This window comes from Pseudonaja textilis, chromosome 1 (genome assembly GCF_049901715.1).
Source record: "Pseudonaja textilis isolate UNSWEBS1 chromosome 1, rPseTex1.2, whole genome shotgun sequence".
In the NCBI taxonomy this organism is placed as follows: domain Eukaryota; kingdom Metazoa; phylum Chordata; class Lepidosauria; order Squamata; family Elapidae; genus Pseudonaja; species Pseudonaja textilis.
Window position 1 is genome coordinate 199,535,974 of NC_141990.1, and position 19,826 is coordinate 199,555,799.

The 19,826-nt window shown below is 37.4% G+C and overlaps 1 protein-coding gene across 1 annotated transcript in view; it reads right to left on the bottom strand.

The window, feature by feature from the left end:
• Nucleotides 1-19,826, bottom strand: part of LYPD6 (LY6/PLAUR domain containing 6) — a 65,940-nt gene that overhangs the window by 10,601 nt on the left and 35,513 nt on the right. The window contains exon 3 of the mRNA XM_087920271.1: nucleotides 6,337-6,526. Coding sequence (XP_087776397.1) covers nucleotides 6,337-6,454 — 118 coding nt within the window. The 5' untranslated portion in view covers nucleotides 6,455-6,526. The remainder of the gene's footprint in view (nucleotides 1-6,336; nucleotides 6,527-19,826) is intronic.

The window sequence follows — 19,826 nt, forward strand, 5'->3', positions numbered from 1 at the left end:
GAGAAAGAGAGAAAGAAAGGATGGAGGGAGGAAGGAAAGAAAGAAGAAGAGAAAGAAAGAAAGAAAGAAAGAAAGAAAGAAAGAAAGAAAGAAAGAAAGAAAGAAAGAAAGAAAGAAAGAAAGAAAGAAAGAAAGAAAGAAAGAAAGAAAGAAAGAAAGAAAAGAAAGAAAGAAAGAAAGAAAAGAAAGAAAGAAAGAATGAAGGGAGGGAAGGAGGGAGGGAGAAAGGAAGGAAGGAAGGGAAGAAGAGAAAAAGAAAGAAAGAGAGAGAGAGAGAAAGAAAGGATGGAGGAAGGAAGGAAAGAAAGAAGAAAAGAGAGAAAGAAAGAAAGGATGGATGGAGGAAGGAAGGAAAGAAGAAAAGAGAGAGAGAGAAAGAAAATGAAAGAATGAATGAAAGGAGAGAAAGAGAAAGAAAAGAAAGAGAAAGAAAGAAAGAAAGAAAGAAAGAAAGAAAGAAAGGAGGAAGGAAGGAAGGAAGGAAGGAAGGAAGGAAGGGAAGAAGAAAAGAGAAAAAGCAAGAGAGAGAGAGAGAGAGAGAGAAAGAAAAAGGGAAGGGAGGGATGGAGGAAGGAAGAAGGAAGGAAAGAAGAAGAAGAGAAAAAAAGAAAGAAAGAAAGGATGGAGGAAGGAAGAAAAGAAGAAAAGAGAAAGAAAGAAAGAAAGAAAGAAAGAAAGAAAGAAAGAAAGAAAGAAAGAAAGAAAGGAAGGATGGATGGATGGAGGAAGGAAGCAAGGAAGGAAGGAAAGAGAGACTTCCGGTTTGAAGGGCTTCAGCGACAGACAGGAATCCGCGATCGTGTGCTGTTTCTGTCTGGGCTTGCCGCTGGAGAACCCCAAGTCAGCTGGTTTTGGGGCTAAGCAACCCCGTAGAGGTGATGAAGAGGGCGGAGACCGCCAGCAGGGTCAAGGAGAGCCGCATCTCTCCTCCTCAGCTGGCCATTACTCCTTTTCCCGAAGGTGGTAGGAGCAGTGGTCAGAAATGGCCACCTCAAAGAAGAATTCAACCGGAAAAGAACGTGCGGGAAGAAGATAAGAAGTGAAAGTTTTGGCTGGCCGAGTTAAGTTGAAAAAGCAACAACTAAGGTACCCTGGAATTTAAATTTTACAAAAAATAACATCGCCCCCAAAGAAATGTCGGAAGCAGCGAAAGAAAGTGAAAAGGGAAAGGTTTGGCTTTTTTTTTCTTCTCTCTCCTTCCTTATATTGACAACTAAGAGACTTAAATAAAAAATCGGAAAAATCCACTTTGGCATCAATAGGCAATTAAGCTGAAAATAAAACAAAATGCCAAAGGGACAATAAAGATTTCTGGACATTAAAACCTTTTTCTCCTATAAGCAGGAAGGGAGAGAAAAAGAATAAGGGCAGGATCTGGAAGAGGGAGGAGACTGCCTGGACTTTAAAAGAATCTAAAGTAAAACTTCAATAAGACTTCTAAAAGATACATTTTAACTGAAACTTTGCAACTAAATAGTAACTCCAGGAGAGAAAGTGAAAAAAAAGAAAGAGCAAAAAATAAACAGCTTGCGTGTATTTGGATTATTTGGTGTCTTTTGGATTTTTGATTATTATATTTGAATGACTAAAATCAATCGGGTGGTTGTTTAAAAATTTATACAATGGCATCACTTCTGGATGAATTTAAAATGGAACTTAAAAAGTACAAAGAAGATGCACAAGAAGGGAAGGGTTCTTTTGGCTTTGTTTTTCAATTCTTAGAAATTGAGATCTGGAACTATGAGAAACAACAAGAAAAGACTGCAAAACAAGAAGACTGGGACAAAGAAGAAGCCATCTTTAATGAACACGTAACTTTATGTGGGGAAGAAAAAGAAAAGGGGAGAAAGAGAATGGAGAATTTAAGACTTAAAAAAACAACCAAAGAAAAGAAAACTAATTCGAAAAATAAGTATAATACTGGAAAGCAACAGAAAAGGGGAATACAGAAGAGGGAAATAGAGGTAGAGAGACAAAGGGGTAAAAAGGAGAGAGAGAAGAAGAGAGGGAAGAAGGAAAGGAAAAGAAGTTACAAAGATCCGGAGCAAGATATAAAGAAACAGGACCTATTTAGAGATAATGGGTGAAAATCTAACTGAAAAAGGGATTCTGTAAAGGTACATAAGATTGCATTGTTATATTAGTAATAGAAATAACTTTAGAAAATTGGAAACAACATATGATTAGAATGAGGGATAAAATAGTGTAATTTAGCGAAATGTTTGTGAATAAAATAAATGAAATAAAATAAATGAGAAAATTGAATTAGGAAGGAATGGGAACATTTTAATTAGTCAATGTTTTATAAAATATAACTGAAGGGGAGGGAATTAACTATGGAAAGTTTATAATTCTTGCCATAGAAGTATGATATTTCATTGAAAAGTAACGTGAAAAATGTTAAGACTTTAATGAATATTAATATTAATGATAGAATTGAATTGGAATGTTGTTTTAATTATATACATTTATAATAATTTTTTTCTTTTTTTTCAAGAATACAGTGTGTAGTTTAAGAATGTACCAAGCAGAATCCGAATGGAAGTTATGTATTATATTGGGTGTTACAACTTTAGGGGAAAGATATAAAGGCGTCATACTCCAATCAGTAACGACAGGAGAAATTTTGTTTAATGAGAAAAGATAATAGACAGTTGAAACAGGACAGACAAAAAATACAAATATAATGATTTGAACTGAGATGAAATAAATAAAATAAAATTGAGAAAATTAAAAGAGGGGAGAAGCTATGTAGAAAATGTAAAATAGTAATAAGATATGGAATAGAATATAAAAATGAGCATGAACCTGAATTTGCGTCTGTACGAAGAAATGTAACCCGGGATTATGCCGCTTTCAAAAAAGATGTTTTATTTGTATTTCTTTTCTTTTTGTGAAAACTCAAATAAAATTTACAAAAAAAAAAAGAAAGAAAGGAGAGAGAGAAAGAAAGAATGAATGAAAGAAGAGAAAGAAAGAGAAAGAAAGAAAGGAAGGAAGGAAGGAAGGAAGGAAGGAAGGAAGGAAGGATGGAGGAAGGAAGAAGGAAGGAAAGAAGAAAAGAGAAAAAGAAAAAGAAAAAGAAAGAAAGACAGAGAAAAAGGGAGGGAGGGAGGAAGGAAAGAAGAAAAGAGAAAGAGAGAGAGAGAGAAAGAAAGAAAGAAAGAAAGAAAGAAAGAAAGAAAGAAAGAAAGAAAGAAAGAAAGAAAGAAAGAAAGAAAGAAAGAAAGAAAGAAAGAAAGATTGATTTGTAGATATTTCACTTGTCTATGAAAACTGGTCTTACCCTTGTTTGGCATCATGTAAAATCATGATAACTAGAGAACATAGAAATTACAGTTAATATCCAAATAGATGGTATGAATTACGTGCACAACGTAGAGTAGATCTGCATGGCAATAATATTTATTTCCTGTCCCTTTTTTATTCTGCCCAAATTGGGACAAGAAAGAACTTTGCCAATCCTACACTAAGGGACAAACTGCATGCTGCATTTACTATACAGGCAGTCCTTGACTTACAACCACAACTGGGACCAGAATTTCCATTGCTGAGGTGAGTCACACCTGATTTTTACATCCTTTTTGTCATGATTTTTAAGGGAATCACTGCAGTTGTTAAGTGAACAGCGTGGTCATTAAGCAAATCTGGCTTCCTCCATTGACTTCGGCTTGGAAGGTTGCAAATGGCAAAGACATGACCCCGAGATACTGCAATCATCATAAATACATGCCGGTTCTCCAGCTCCTGAATTTTTATCAAGTGATTGTGGGGACACTGCGATGGTTGTAAGTGTGAGGATCACCTGAAACTTCAAAAGGTCACTAAAACGAACAGTTGTAAGTCAAGGACTACCTGTATAGATTGTTATCTACTTCTGTGCCTTTTCATAACCCCCAAATAACATGCAGGATCGAATCCAACCTGGAACGAACTGTTTATTCCCTCCGGTGCCTCTATATGAATTAAGTTTTCCTACCTGTGATCTGCATTGCTGAACAGAAAAGCCCCCCGTCACAAAAATAAATCCTACATGTTTAGCCAACCCTTTCTGATTAAGGGTAGGGGAGGATATAACTGAGCTGTACACATTATAAAGAAAAGTTTGGATCTAAGAAAGGCTACCTGATTTCTTGTTGTTCTCTTTCCTTCTCCCATGTTTTCTTCCCTGTACATTATGTATTTCTCTGTCGTAATAATCTCTCCTTTTAAATAAGCATTTCCCGACTTTTCTAAATTCCCCTATCCATCATCAGAGTACTGAGTTCGTACACTAAATTTAGAATGAGGTACAAGTTCCATGCAGAAAATGAACAGCACACCTTAGAGCTCATAGTCAAATGTATATATCTTAGGTTTCTTATATTTATCTTTTCTACAAAGTTTCCTCTGCAATAAAAAGCCAGGTTTAAATACAATGCTAAACCATAATTCAGCATCACATTAACGAGACTGAACTGTGAATATTTCCCCTTTTTGTAGCTATTTTGGTAGGGGCAAAAAAAAGCAAGGTGCTTAGCGAGATTTGCTAAGCGAGTTTTGTTAAACAGTTTACTATTTATTCACCGTAAAGAGCAGTAAAATGTGGTTAGTTTAAATTTATTTAAACAAGCGGAAGCCAGCCTGGATCAAAGTTGTTCAAATTAACAAGCGATGGTTGTAAGTAAATTAACAAGCGATGGTTTCTAATCAGGACATACTTAGAAGGCAGGACAAGAAGCATGGATGGAAACTAATCAAGGAGAGAACCAATGTAGAACTTAGGAGAAATTTCCTGACAGTTAAAACAATTAATCAGTGGAATGGCTTGCTTTCAGAAATTGTGGGTACTCCAACACTGGACGTTTTTAAGAAGAGATTGATTGGACAGTCATTTGTCTAAAATAGGTTTCCTGACTGGGCAGGGCTTGGACTAGAAGACCTCCAAGGTCTCTTCCGACGGTGTTATTCTGTTAGAAATTCCATTTAACTTATATCAGGAACCCTACCTAGTTACTAAGAACTGTCTTCCAGCAAAGGATTACTTCTGGCCCATGACCACCATCAATCAATACTACAGCTCTAAACAGCACTTGGGAAGCAGTGACATAGCACAAAGTACACCCCCTAATTATACTCTTCCTTAATATTTTAGGAAGCTACAGTGTTTACTTTCTGCATAGACTAGCCCAGTGATGGCAAACCTATGGTACGTGTGCCACAGTGGCACACAGAGCCATTTGTCCAGGCACGCGAGCCCCAGTCAAACTTACCTGCACTGTGCATGCACGCGCCTCCCAGCTCATTTTCTGCCCATTTGAGGCCATTTTTGCCCTCCCGGAGGCTCAAGGGAAGCCTCTGCAACCTCAGGAGACCGAAAAACGGGCCTTACAGAAATACCAGAAGTGCTGAGATGGGCCCATTTTTCGGCCTCCAGAGGCTGCAGAGGCTTCCCTTCAGCCTCCAGGAGGGTGAAAAAGGCCTCAAAAGGGCCGAAAATCAGCTGGGAGGCACGCGCATGCGCAGTGCAGGTAAGGGGGAGTTGCACGCGCATGTGCAGGGGGCGCATTGCATTGTGTGTGCCCGCACGCACACACGCACGCTATTGCGCACACTCACACTTTTGGCACACCATAACATAAAGGTTCACCATCACTGGACTAGCCTGTTTTTCAGAGCATTCCCCCAAAATCAAGGACCCGTTTTGCTTCAACAAAAAAGGCTCTCTCTCAAAGATTCTTCCAAAGCTATGTGGCCACTTCACTTACCTCAGTGACCAGGTTGCTTATATACTACTGTTTTACAGCATTTTGGACTGTCTCAACAACACAGGCCAAATTTTGTCCAATGATGCTGAAGGAAATTGATGAATTTCTACAAGCTTCTCAGCCAAAGAAATCCAGCCACTCTTTTGCAAGACCTCTCACAAAATCTGTAGCATGAGGAGATTCCTCTGGGTTGCTTGCAAAAATCTAGCAACTGCTGCAGAGAACATATCACTTGCATCATCAAGATGATTTACCAAACTCCTTATTAGCAAGTGTGGCAGAGAATAAATTTTGGCAAGTCAAACCAGAGAACATTACCCACAACGTAGCCCAAAGGAGCTTCTGTTCAAGAGCGATTATGGGACAGAAGCTCCTTTGGCTTTTCCAATAGACAGGCCACAGACAGAAAGAAGCTTTGATGCGAAACCCAGCACTGCATAGACACAAATTGCAGTGGCTTTTTGCTTTATTTCTTACGTGCTAGCAATCTGAGGGCATTTGTGCTCTCCTATTTGTGCTTTCTATTGGTTCTATTCTTTGAGCTTTCCATAGTCCTTGTATACATTATGACCTGCTTCACAAGTCTTACTTGAAGGATGAAGGTACACAATATCTTTCACTGTAAAGTCTCGCGCTCGTGTTCCCTTCAGGCAGTCAGCAATTAAGCTAAGGAAGAGGAGCCAGCCCAGCGTAGGCCAGGATTCCATAGCAGAGAGGGTGCATCAAACATGCAGATGGCTTGAAATCAAGTTCTCCTTGTCACCAGAAGGCCCAGGAATCTAAGAAACACACAAGGAAAGAAAAACAGGTAAGAAATCAACAGATAACCCCATACCTGCATAATTCAGGTGATATAATAAGACCGAAAACCAACACTGATCCTCAGACATCAGTTCTGTCCCAGCTTGGACACCAAGCATGTCAGATCTCTTTTATTTTTCATCTTACGGAACGTGATTGCAACAAGAAAACAATTGCTTTGTTCCTATTGGGTTTTTTTTTCTTGCCATTTTTTTTCTTGAAAAACAGCTTGCATCTCCTGTTTAAAAACAATATTGAATCGCAAGGCTACAACAGACATTCTCTCAAGATCTTCAGCAGCTCTGCAGAAAGTCAGTATCAACCTAAATTGGCCACAGAGTGTATTTCTCCTTGTACACACACACACATTATCCACACACAATGATTGGGCAGGACAATCTTACACGATGGAAATTCACCAGAAGTAGCCAGTGGTAACAAGATCCCAGGGCGCGCATATGTGCCTGCAATGTACAGTTTCCCTGTTTATTATTTATGTGCATCTAATCCTTCCCTTTTGAAGCATTCCCCAATGCAACATGAATGGGAAGCTTAACTCAACTTCAACTGAAGTGGCACATTCTTTTTTCGCACAGCAAGGTTGCATCTCCGGCTAGTATTGCCGTCTCCATTCTTTCTGCTCCATTTCAAAATCCACGCATCATAAAAGCCGTAATGAGCCCTTCAAATTGAAGCCAAAATCCATGTCTTAGACATGTATGCTCACACCACTGGCCAATTATACCCAATATTTTATTTAGTAGTTAGAATCCTGCAGTCCATTGTGGGCTATTGTTTTAAAAATGCTGGCAATTTTGCTTGTCTGAGTTGTTTTTAATCCAAAGAGATTAGTGGTTGGTTGGCAATGAAAGCCAAAGAAGAGGAAGATTTAGTGCTCTCATAAACTGTGCGAGTAGTCTTACAAAAAAAGGTGATTTCTTTTAAACACTCCAGTTTAGCACATTAAAGTTATATTTAGTAGAGTACCACATATACATGCATATAAGCCCGTCCTCAGATAAGACCACCATCAAATTATAAACAAAAATAGCATGAAAAATGCACCACCCACCGATAAGCCGACTCTCAAAATGTTGTACATTTTAGACTGGATTTTCTGCAGCTGGCACATTTTTTTTTCAATGGTATTTTGGTTAAATGTTTAATGATAGGATAGAAGTGGTTGTTTAATACTTTCAATTTGCCCTTCGCTACAAAAAGAAAGACAAAAATTAAATTCTAATCAGATGGGATGTTATCACTTGTAAAGCCTGACCTACAACAATGCCTAGGCTGTAAAAATGATTGCTCTAAATTACGATCATGCTGATAATGGAATTTATTCCTCCACCATTCCCATCCTTCTCTAGACCAGTGCATTTTTATATCTAAAGAGAATGAAGCAATGTGTGAGGCAGACACACAATTCTGCCTTTATTATCCCTCAATTGCTGTTGCTCTAATAACAAAGATATTTTTTCAGACATTTTTCTCTGAGGCAACTTAAAGTCTTCTTACTCTGTCTAAGAACCACTGCATCCTAAATTTAAGCAGGACATTATTAAATTACCTGTTATTAGTTCTGCCATAATTATGTTTCCACCTCAATCAGCATGCAAAAAAAAGATGCAAAACCAAAGCACAAGATCTCAGAAACTGATCCCAGACACATCTAAGATCTTTCTGAAGGGCCAAGTCTTCAGAGAGCACTCGATCAGGGCCAAAAGTCTTTCTGAGGAAGGGATCTGTTTAGGCTGACAGCACCACCAGCACCACCAAGAACAGGTCAACAAGTTCTAGATAGGGTTGTACTTTATTCCAGGGATACAACACAGGTAGTCCTCGACTTACGAACACAACTGGGACCAGAATTTCCATTGCTAAGCAACGTGGTTGTTAACTGAATTGCACCCAATTTTACAACTTTTTGTGCCATGGTTGAACCACTGCAACTGTTAAGTGAAACATATGGTTGTTAAACGAATCTATTAACTTTTGCTTATCAGAAGCCAGTCGGGAAGGTTGCATATGGTGATCACACATAATCCTGTAATCGTAAATACATGCCAGTTGCTAAGGGCCCGAATTTTGATCATGTAAGTATGAGTATGCTGCAATAGGCATACGTGCAAAGACCAATTGTAAGTGATGCTGTAACTTTGAACAGTTGATAAACATATACAAAGTGCAAATATGGTTCTGACACTTGTTTTCTATAAAAAGAGCTGAATAGAATACTAGATACTACAGGGAAATGTACTACAATAAAGGGCGCACTACCTTGTGAATTAAACCCACTTCTGAGTTATTGTCTAATCCACTGAGCTGATGTCTCTACACTTATTAAAGCCCAAAGTAAATCACAGAAGTAGCTCTAATTAGCAACCTAGCTGCCAAGCCTCTACTGACAGTTGTATTGTAAAAGCTCCAAGTACAAAAAGCCAGAAACCTGCATTAAAAGGCAGATCAAAAGACCAAGCTGAAGGATCTCAAGAGAGGAAAAAAGAACAAGTGAGTGTACTAATATTGCCACAGGGCAAAGCTTTTAGAAAAAATTGTGTGAATGCTACCACCATCTCTCACAGCCTAGAAAGTCAGGCCATCTGGGCTTAATCCACAGCTGCTATCATAGGGAAGACACATTGACACACTTAACTATTTGAAACTGGTATGTGCAAAATAGTTCTTTTTATGAAGTCAACAAAGCAAGAACAGGTGGGGAGGAATAAAATAGAAAGATAGGAGATGCCAGCCCTTATTCCTTATGATAATGATATTTTATTCTGGTCATACATGGCCACCAGGTGCATGTCTATGGAGATTCTCTGTCACCCAGGTCATGGTTGTGCCAAAGGTGCTTTTTTCAAGAGGCAACTGGACTTTCTAGTTTTTATTTGAAGATGTTTCATTTCTCATCCAAGAAGCTTCTTCAGCTCTGACTGGATGGTGGGGAATGATTGACATATTGAAAAAGCAGCTTTGTGACCACTAGGTACATAGTTCCTTCTCCAAGCCAAGAGGCCAAAAAACCGAAAAATACAAGAGAAGAAAAATGGAACTATCAAGAGAATACTGATTGTTAAACTAAAGTTGAATCACTAGAGGGATGACAGAATCAAAAATTGCCGAGAACCATCTATCCCATGTTAATAATCCCTGAATGAACTCTATTATGAATACCAATTCACACTGGATTTTAAAAGAAACACAGTAATCAACTGAAGGGAGAATCAACTCTTTAGAACTCAAATGTTTATTATGCTAGTTTCCCATCTATAATGTTCACTGGGTGTTATGTTCTGAGTATTACTTTCGTTCCCTACTTTTGATCTTTTCCATGGTATTTTTCTCTTTCAATCATTTGAGATTACTCCAATACATACTTCCAATTATCATTTAATTCTTTTTTTTTCATATGCCTGAATTTTTATAAGGTCCTATCACTTTCAGTGTTCACTACATCTGTTCTTCAGCTGGTCCAACCAACCTGTCAACCAGCCTATTCTCACAAGTGGAGACTGAAACAAGTAGAAATTTTCTCTCAAGGAAGCGGGTTTAAAATAATAATTTTTTTTTTATTTAAAATTGGCTTTTTAAATTGAGTCAAGGGACCCAAGGGCAACCAATTTAGTTGGTGAAATACATGTGTCGCAAACCATGTTCCGGAAACTTTTTCAAAAGGCATTATACTGCCATCCTAGATATATTGTGTGGATAGCAGAGTTACAGTGACAATGCTCCATATTGAGTACAGCTGGCAGGCCAAGCTGAGCTGCTTAAAAGCAACTGTGCTACAATTGTAATTTGAGGTTTCTCAGTTAAAGAAGTGCTTGAAAGAATTCTCCAAAAACAAAGCTACATTATTTCCAAATCTATCGTTTTTAATCTACTTTGGATGTCAATTCTTAATCGAGGAACACTCTAAAATATGGCTGACACTCTGAAACATATTTCCTGTATCATATTTTATAATGTTTTTTATAAACATTTATTATCTGAAATGTACCAGGAATAAAACCTTAGAAAACAGCATAGGAAACAGTCTATAGCCCCAGTGTTTCTGAGTCATGTCTGGACCACTACGAAAAACACACAACCCTATTTATGGATCACCTGCAAAACATTTACAAGTAAAATTTACTTCTCTTCAAAGAACTGAGACTTGTTTTGATTAAATTTCAATTCAGCCATCATCAAACAGTCTGTAAACACAAGTTCAGAAGTTCCATACCTTCCCAGTAATTAGAAAATAAAAAAGAGAAATGAGTATCAATTGTCCAAATCTTTAAATTATTTTACTAGATGTTAGATGTAATGTTGAGATGTACAAGAATAAGATGGATACAATCCAAAGAAGAACTACATATGATGATCTGGATGCTGTTGCACACTAATTTTTATCTGGATTTTTTTTTTCAATTTCCCAATCTAGTTTATAGCCCGATGCCTAGAAACTTTGATAGTTTCTCATCCAAGTATTAACTAGATCTTATCATGGTTAATTTTTTAGCACATACAAGATTGGCCAGGAGCTATTATACACCGTGATTTATGCTTTGTATAGACCCATTTTCTGTAAAATTTCCTATCACCCAACATCGCTACATTCAAACAACTCTTTAAATGCATTCTTTTCACCCTTCCTAAGTAATTCTTTCTTTTCTCTCCTCCAAAATACAGCACTTTATTCCTTTTGCATAAATTCCATTCTGTTCTTTGTTATTTTTTACAGCTTCTTTGCTTCAGGTGGAGGATAGAAAAGTGCTTTGAGATATCCTGTGCTGTAAATTTACACACCAGCAAGACTTTAAGATATGGCTTCAAAAGATAGTATAGAATAGAATTCTTTATTGGCCAAGTGTAGTTAGACACACAAGGAATTTGTCAGTACAAATACTCTCAGTATACATAAAAGAAAAGATACATTGATCAAGAACCATAAGGTACAACACTTAATGACAGTCATAGGGTACAATAAGCAATCAAATCATACTAGGAAATAGTCAATATAGATCATAAGGATACAAGCGATAAAGTTACCGTCATACAGTCACAAGTGGGAGGGAATGGATGATCAGGAGTGATGAGAAGATTAATAGCAATAGTAGTGCAGACTTTGTAATAGTTGAATAGATCATCAGAGATGAAGGCTGTTTTTCACATTAGAAACAGACAAAATATTTCACATTCATTCTCCCTCTTCTCAGTACTCAAATATACTTCATTTAATAAAAAATGGGAAAACTGATACGTTTTTATGTTTTTATTTATATCCATTTTTATTAGTTTTATAAATAACTCAAGGCAGCAAACAAACCTAGTGCTTCTTTGTCCTCTTATTTTCCCCACTTTGTGAGGGAGCTGGGCTGAAAGATTGTGTCTTGCCCAAAGTCACCAAGCTGTCTTTCATGCCTAAATGGGGACTAGAACTCAGTCTCCTAATTTCCAGCCTGGTGCTTAATCTCTATGTACACATATGCTGGCAAAGAGAAAAAGAGAATGAGAACAACTCATTACAGCAAGTGATGCTGGAGAAAATATCCAAAACTTCCTATAGTTTGGGGGTTCAGTATTGTATTTAGATTACAAGTCTACTATTCCTGTCATTCTAATATAAAAGCCTAGCTAATTTGAAGTTCTCAGAGCATTAATACGTTACACATTTCCCTTTACCTCTTCTTACAAAAAGATGGCTCTCACTTGTCTTGTTCTCAAACAAATCTGAAATTAGCTAGTTAATTCATTAAGTAGCAACACAACTGCTCATTTCTCAGGTCTGATTAAGTTGGCAAACTGTTACTAGACCAGAAGAACTGGAGTTAACTATCAATTGTCCATGTGATGACTTGGGACGTGGCACAAAGGCAATACAGTCAAATAATAAGTAGGAGTCCCTTTATTTGCTCCAATTTTGCCCCCAATGTTCTGGTTACCTTCTGGGCTGGAGAAAAACTCTCCCAGAAACAGCCTTTGGCTGCAGAGATTCAAGTCCAAAACGTTGTCAACAAAAAGTCCAATCAAGGCAAAATGAGGTAATTAGTCCATCAGGGCAAGAGCAGGAATTCCAGACATGAAGGAACGGCAGTAATTCAACCCAGTTGGGAGGATGCCAGGAACGCAGATAACCAAAGTCAACACAAGCTCACGTTTGTTCCCAGCAGACACGGTTCTCGGCTTGCATCTCTTTTAAACTCTCTTCCCAGGTGTGCCTAATGAAGGGAATCAGGGTCCTTTCCTCCCCCGTAAGCCATCCAACCCACATTGCTCTCTTCTCCAATCTTCCCTTCGTGCTCCAGGATGAAGAGGGGGTGGGCCTGGGTTTTCCACTGAACTCGTTTTACCTCTTCTCTGCTCTGCCCAGCTGGACTTTGCCCTTCCCTAGTTTCCTCCACAGCCGACAGAGCCACACTCCCACTCTCTGTCAGCTGTTCTTCCTCCTCAGATTCAGACTCTGACAGAGGCATGACAGTCCATATGCTGTTCTAGCTACAGTCACAACAGTACTTCTAATATCCTTGAATTATTTAATTGTACACTGCATAACTCATTCTGCAAAGTAACTCCATACAGCAGGATTTACCTGTCTCATTCTGCCCCATCTTTAGCAGAGACCCCTGATAAGTTACATCTAATGGTACATTTCAGTTGTACTGGAAACATCCAAGCAGGATTCTACCTCTTTTCTGTATTATCCTAACACTAATTATATTTACGAGTTGCCAAAATCCAAATGACCAGCAGATGGCAGGAAAGAATGAATTTTCTGTATCACTTTTCTGTCATATCGTGATTATTCATTTTTGCAGTCCAGATCAGGCAGCCCAAAGAAAAGTTTCATTCCAAGCTTTCTAAAAATACCTTAACGCAGACCTGGGCATTCTACAGTCCTTGGGCCATATCCAACCCTTTGCCCAGCCCACATGTGGTCAATTGGAAAATTAGAAATCAAATGTAAATAAATGTATGCCACATATGCAATGTAACTGCATTACTTTTAGTTTGAAGATGAATGCTATATATTTTTTTAGTTTACGGTTGTGCCTATACACCTTCACAGCCCTATTGATTCGGCCCTCCACAACAATGCCAGTTTCTCACATTTCTCTTGGGAAAATTAATTGCCTTATCTCTTGGGTTCCAAGTAATAATGATTGGAATCCTTGCAATAATGCATCTCAACTCTGAAACACACATTTTTAAAGTTCTATTTCATTATTACGTGGCAAGTGCTGAAGAAAGGTACACGAATACAAGAACAGTGATATGAAAACCAAAGTAGGGAAGAAAAAACTAAAATAAAACATGAATAAAAAATATTACAAAAAACCATTAGTGACATATTTTCCCCTTATCCTCCAAGGTGGTGCAGTGGTTAGAATGCAGTACTGGTGACTGACTGCCGCCTACAATTTGGCAGTTTGAAACTTACCAGCTCAAGGTTGACTCAGCCTTCCAACCTTCTAAGGTGGGTAAAATGAGGAGCCAGATTGTTGGGGACAATAGGTTGACTCTGTGAACTGCTTAGAGAGGGCTGTAAAGCATTGTGAAGTGGTATATAAGTCTAAGTGCTATGGCTATTGCTATTATTTCCCAACTGCTAACCACAACATAAATATCTGCACTTTTCATTGAGTGTTGAAAATTATGGCATCTAGTTAAGGAATTTAATCTATTATTTTTAATTGGTCTCATGATTATTTTTCTAGAAACCATATCCCAAATGACTGGGTTTTTCTTCTTGCTGTGTAATATTAAGGAACTATTCTTACATTTAATAAATTTCCATTATGACATAGTATATATTGTCAATTTTGTGACTTCTGCTTATCTCCAATGTTAGCCTTGCAATTGTGTACAGTATCATTAGCAAAGGAAGGTTCCCCCCAAAAAATGTTGTGCCAAGTTTGAGCTGCTCTCAACATGTATGTGGTATAAAAAAGTGATATTTTTTCATTACGTTTTTTACAAGACCATCACATTTCTTATTTTCAATATTTACTGTTATATGGCACATTTTGTCTGTCTTGGTAACTACTAGTAGGGTTATGTACCATCTGTAGAACATTTTATAACAATTTCCTCTTACATTTATAGTTTGGAATACATTTTATTGATTTTTTTTCTAGAGCTCTTTCATTCTTCCTGTTGTTATACTGTAATTAAAGTTTCCAATACACTTTATTTCAGTAACTATTTTTATATACTAAATATAGTCTTGATTTGGCATAAATGTTTCAGTTGTCATCTTCAAGGTTCCATATTCTTTGTTAAAATCACTTTTTATTGGTCCTGCAATTTTCTAAATGCATCACTCATAGCGAATTTTTATCTTCACTGAGTAGTTCTGGCTATGTTTTTAGTTATTTTCTGAGGCTGGATATACCTTATCAGCATGTTTGAATAAATCTTTCTTGCCATATTTATCCCTGAAATAGAGCATGTGATGGTAAAACAGACTTATTCTTGGTTTAAAAATATTCCATATCTTAACAAACTTTGTCTCATAATTTTGGATTCCTCTTTTTCTTTGTACCATAAATATTTATGAAGTCCACTGGCTACACCAGCTCCTTCTATGACTGATACTCTGTTATTTGATGATTTCACACGTTCTGTGTTATTCATGACAGTTTGCACAATATTATTTACAAAGTTAGCAAATGCAAGTCCACCTCTTTCTTTTGAGTCTTACCAAATTTTAGTTTTACCCTTAGTTTTTTCCTATTCTATATAGAACTGTGGATTAGATTTTGCCAAGATGCATTTTTAATCCAATTCACCCACTATGAAAGAACATTTGTTGCTAGTGGCATTGTTATTCTTGTTTTTAGAAAGGAAAGTGCATGTGATTATATGGGGAGGGTAGGAAGACTTTTTCTGTGATATTTTACTTTGCAGAAATATTTTGTTTTATAAGCTCAATACAGGAAAGTAATACAATGTAACGAAAGTACTATTAGCATAATATATATTTAATTAGAAATCTAATAGCTTAAAATTAGTTATCTGCTGATAGCCCCTGTTGTCAATTATTATGTTAATGATGCTGATTTAATATTTATTTTTGCTTTTAATTTTTATTTTTGTGATTATGAAATGTGTATTTTATACACACATATGCAGAAAAACGCATAGTAAGCCTCCATGAATATTTACACAAACAGAAAGGCAGAAAATAATTTTAATAAATAAAAATTATTGTGCCAAGGTTCTTCCCATGGTTTATTCTTTTCGTCTTTAGCTGTTTAATGAAAATTTCTTGGATTTTTTTAGAATTGCTGAGTGTTTATAGTGGCAGATCCAGAAAAACACGTAGTTCCACCCAAATGAAAGTGCTCTTTTTGCTGAACCTGCTTTTCAGATCCTACTCAGGAAGGAGGGAAAAAAGTAGCTTCAGCTAATGAACATAAAAAGTGTAAAAATGATAAAAGACTTGTTCTCATGCTCCAAAACTTTCCTTTCCCCAAAAAAGTCAGGATTCAAATTCACCCATTTACTGATGGAACACTTCTGCCTTCTTCAACAAAAAGTAATGGTAATTGTTGCATATTGGATATTACTGCATTTTAAAAATAATATTTAAAAATAATATTTTTAAAGTGCAGTAATAAAATATGCATTTTAAAAATATTTTGTGTGTGTGTGTGTTTGTGTGTGTGTGTTTGTGTGTGTAAACTGAACAAGGAGGGGTTTAACCTGGAAATAAGGAGAAACTTTCTGACAGTGAGAACAATCAACCAATGGAACAGCTTCCCACAGAAGTTGTGGGAGTGCCATCACTTGAGACTTTCAAGGAGAGATTGGACTGCCATTTGTCAGAAATGGTGTGAGGTCTCTCGCTTGGGTGGGGGGTTGGACTAGATGACCTACAATGTTCCTTCCAACTCTGATTATCTGTTAAATCTGTGTGTGAATAGACTAAAAAAAAACCCCACGATGTAACATTATGAGAATAAAACTGGCTGTCTTCCTTGAAAAAAGTTTGAAGCTTCGTTAAAAACAAAACCCAGTGTAATGTTTCATTTGAATCTAGTTTAAAACAAGTTAACATCATAAGCATCATGTTCGAGATCAAGTTTGAATTTTACTATGAATAAGTAAAAACAACAACCTAATTTTCTGAACAAGGCATTTTAGGGATCCAAACTCATATCTCCAAGCCCATTCAAGACAGAAGACTTCCAAAAGGCATGGCAAATTCACCACAGGACAGGAGCATGTAAACCCAAAACTCACTGCTAAATAGATAATTCCCTCAACACTGTCCAACTATTTACAAAGTCTGCACTACTATTGCTATTAATCTTCTCATCATTGCTTATCACCCAACCCCTCCCACTTGTATGAGTGTAACTTTGTCGCTTGTATCCTTATGATTTATATTGACTGTTTCGTAGTATGATTGATAGCTATTGTATCCTATGACTATTATTAAGTATTGTACTTTATGATTCTTGACTCTTGACAAATGTATCTTTTCTTTTATGTACACTGAGAGCATTTGCACCAAGACAAATTCCTTGTGTGTCCAATCACACTTGGCCAATAAAGAATTCTATTCTATTCTAAGACTAAATCACAACCAAGCGTCATATGCTAGGGCACTCAGGTTAAAAAATGTTGCAAATAACTCTCCAGTTCACCTTTTAAACCCTGAAAAATTGTTGCAGTTAAGTAAAAGAGAGTCTTCAAAAAAATAATGAAAATGAAGATTGAGTTTCACCGTTATTTTCAATTTCATTTTATTTCATGTGGAGGACTCTGCATTCATGTGACAAAAGAATTTTAGAAAAGTATTTTCAAAAGGTCTAAACCTGTATGGATTGGAAAACAAATCCTTTGAACAATTCATTTAAGCAAACTTTAAAAAAATAAAATAAAAACATCTTGTGTAACTTAAAAGTTCAGGGTTGTTTTTCTTTCACTGCATAACTTTTCACAGAGTCTTTCACAAAGCATCAGCCTTAAAAAAACTGATAAAAAGGGACAACTGGGACACAGTTTGGCTCCACAAATCTGCTAGTACAAAGCTAGATTTTTTTTCTTGTATGACCTCTACATCAATTATATTATTCACAAATAGCAAATTTAAAACCATAAATAGTGGATACTTCTCCTCTTGTAAGTTTAATTTGCATTTTCTTCCAGATTCCCAAGCATGTGTCCACTCAGCATTCAAATTTACCTCAAATATTTGCAGCTAAACTGTTTAAAATGAAATACTATTTCCAGAAATGCTACCATAAACACATCATAATTCTTTATTTTTAACATTTGGGGATGATAAAGCTCTGGAAATTGCTTGGACAAGTTGCACTGTGTATAGTTTGCCCTGTGGTACAGTCTCCAACACAGGCTAAATCTCAGCATTCAGCCTTATTGCTGGATTACATATACATTTTGTGTGAATCATGCCTAAATCATATTATGAAGTCATAACAATATAAGCTAAACAAGCAGGGGTGGGATTCAATTTTTTAAAATAACCGTTCTGTGGGCATGGCTGGATGGGCGTGGCTTCTTTTTTGCAGCACCTCCCCCATTTTTTTTTTTTTTGCCTCCTGGGCCTCATGGAAGCCGCCTCCAAGGAAGCTTCTCTGGGGCCGAAGAAGGCAAAAAACAGAGCATGGGGGGGCGTGCAGTACCCTCCTGCACTCCATTTTTGGGCCTCCTGGGCCGCAGGGAAGTCTCCTGGGCGAAGCAGTAAGACAGCAAGGGGGATCCTGGCACAGCTGATCATTGGAACAGCTGATCGTCGGGAGGGGGAAAAAAGAAATACCTTAAGGAGTGATGAGTGGGGGATAATGTAGTCAGCGATGTCAGGCATGTGCGCAATATCGCGCATGCATGATAAGGACTGCCTGGGAGGGGAGGGGAGGGGTGGGTGGAGAGGGATGGGGCCAACCAGGGGCACCATTTGCTGGTTCTCCGAACTGTACAGAATCATAACAATCAGTTCTATAGAAGGGGTCCAAACCGGTAGAATCCTACCCCTGTAAACTAAGTAAAAAAATGTTCCTCTTATCTTATTATTCCTAATAAGCATCACAAATTCAAATGTAGCATAGATTATGCACACCCTAGGCAGCCTTAAGGTTACAGGTAGTCCTCAACTTATGATAAATTTTTGTTGCTGAGCTAGGTTAAGTAAATCGCAGCCTGTTTTACCATCTTTTTTGCAAATTACTGCAGTTGTTAAGTGAATAATATGGTCTTTAAGAGAATCCCGATTCCCTCAATGACTTTAAACGTATTTAAACTTCAGGGTTGTGTTCCCCCATCTCTGCTATCAAGATTCAATCAACTGGCAACTTTATTTCTAACATACAGCTCGCTGTACGAAATTGATGAGGTCATTACATCTTTAAAATGCTGCAATGTAAATTCTGCTCAAAATGAATACTGGCAATGAGTCTTGTCTTTGTCCCATCACTTCGCACAGCCTCACCTTTCTGTGTACACTTATTCTGTTTTATAATCGTTTTAATGAGAAAAAATACCCAGTTTCACAACACAGAACCTTTTCCTGTTACTGTTACATTTGGAAGCATTTCATTCAATTTCCACCCAAGTAAGGACAAGCACAACAAATTCAGAGAAATAGGCAGGAACATACTGGATGAAACTTCACAAAGGTCAAGACCTCACATCTGTGGGAGTAGCAACAGCTTCTGTGCTAGTCCTGAGAAATGTCCAGGCACAGGTGCAGAGGAGGATGTGAATGGTCAGGGCAGATAACTCATCAAATATGAAACAGGTTTCCAGAGGTTTATAGTGTAGTATAAAATAGAAATATCCCAACAGCTATTTCAATTTAGCATCAGTAACAGATGACCCATTAATTCACCAGGAGAATTTATTATTTCAATCTAGAAATAGTGGAAAATATTAGTAGCTCACTTGGTAGATGTTGGTCATAGTTTGTTCTCCGTGCTTGTTGTTTAGTTTCTGAACATTTCATCACCAGGCTAGGTAACATCATCAATGTGACCAGAGGTGGTATTCAGCACGTTCTGACCAGTTCTGGAGAGAGAACCGGTAGCAGAAATTTTGAGTAGTTCGGAGAACCGGCAAATTTCACCTCTGACTGGAGATTTTACAGTATCCTTCCCCTGCCACATGCACCAAGCCACGCCCACAGAACCGGTAGTAAATTTTTTTGAATCCCACCACTGAATGTGACCAATTGACCACCTAAGAACTAAAATAGCAGAAGAGAATTGAAACAAGGCACTTCAACCAAAGTTCCGCTGATGATGTTACCTAGCCTAAAGATGA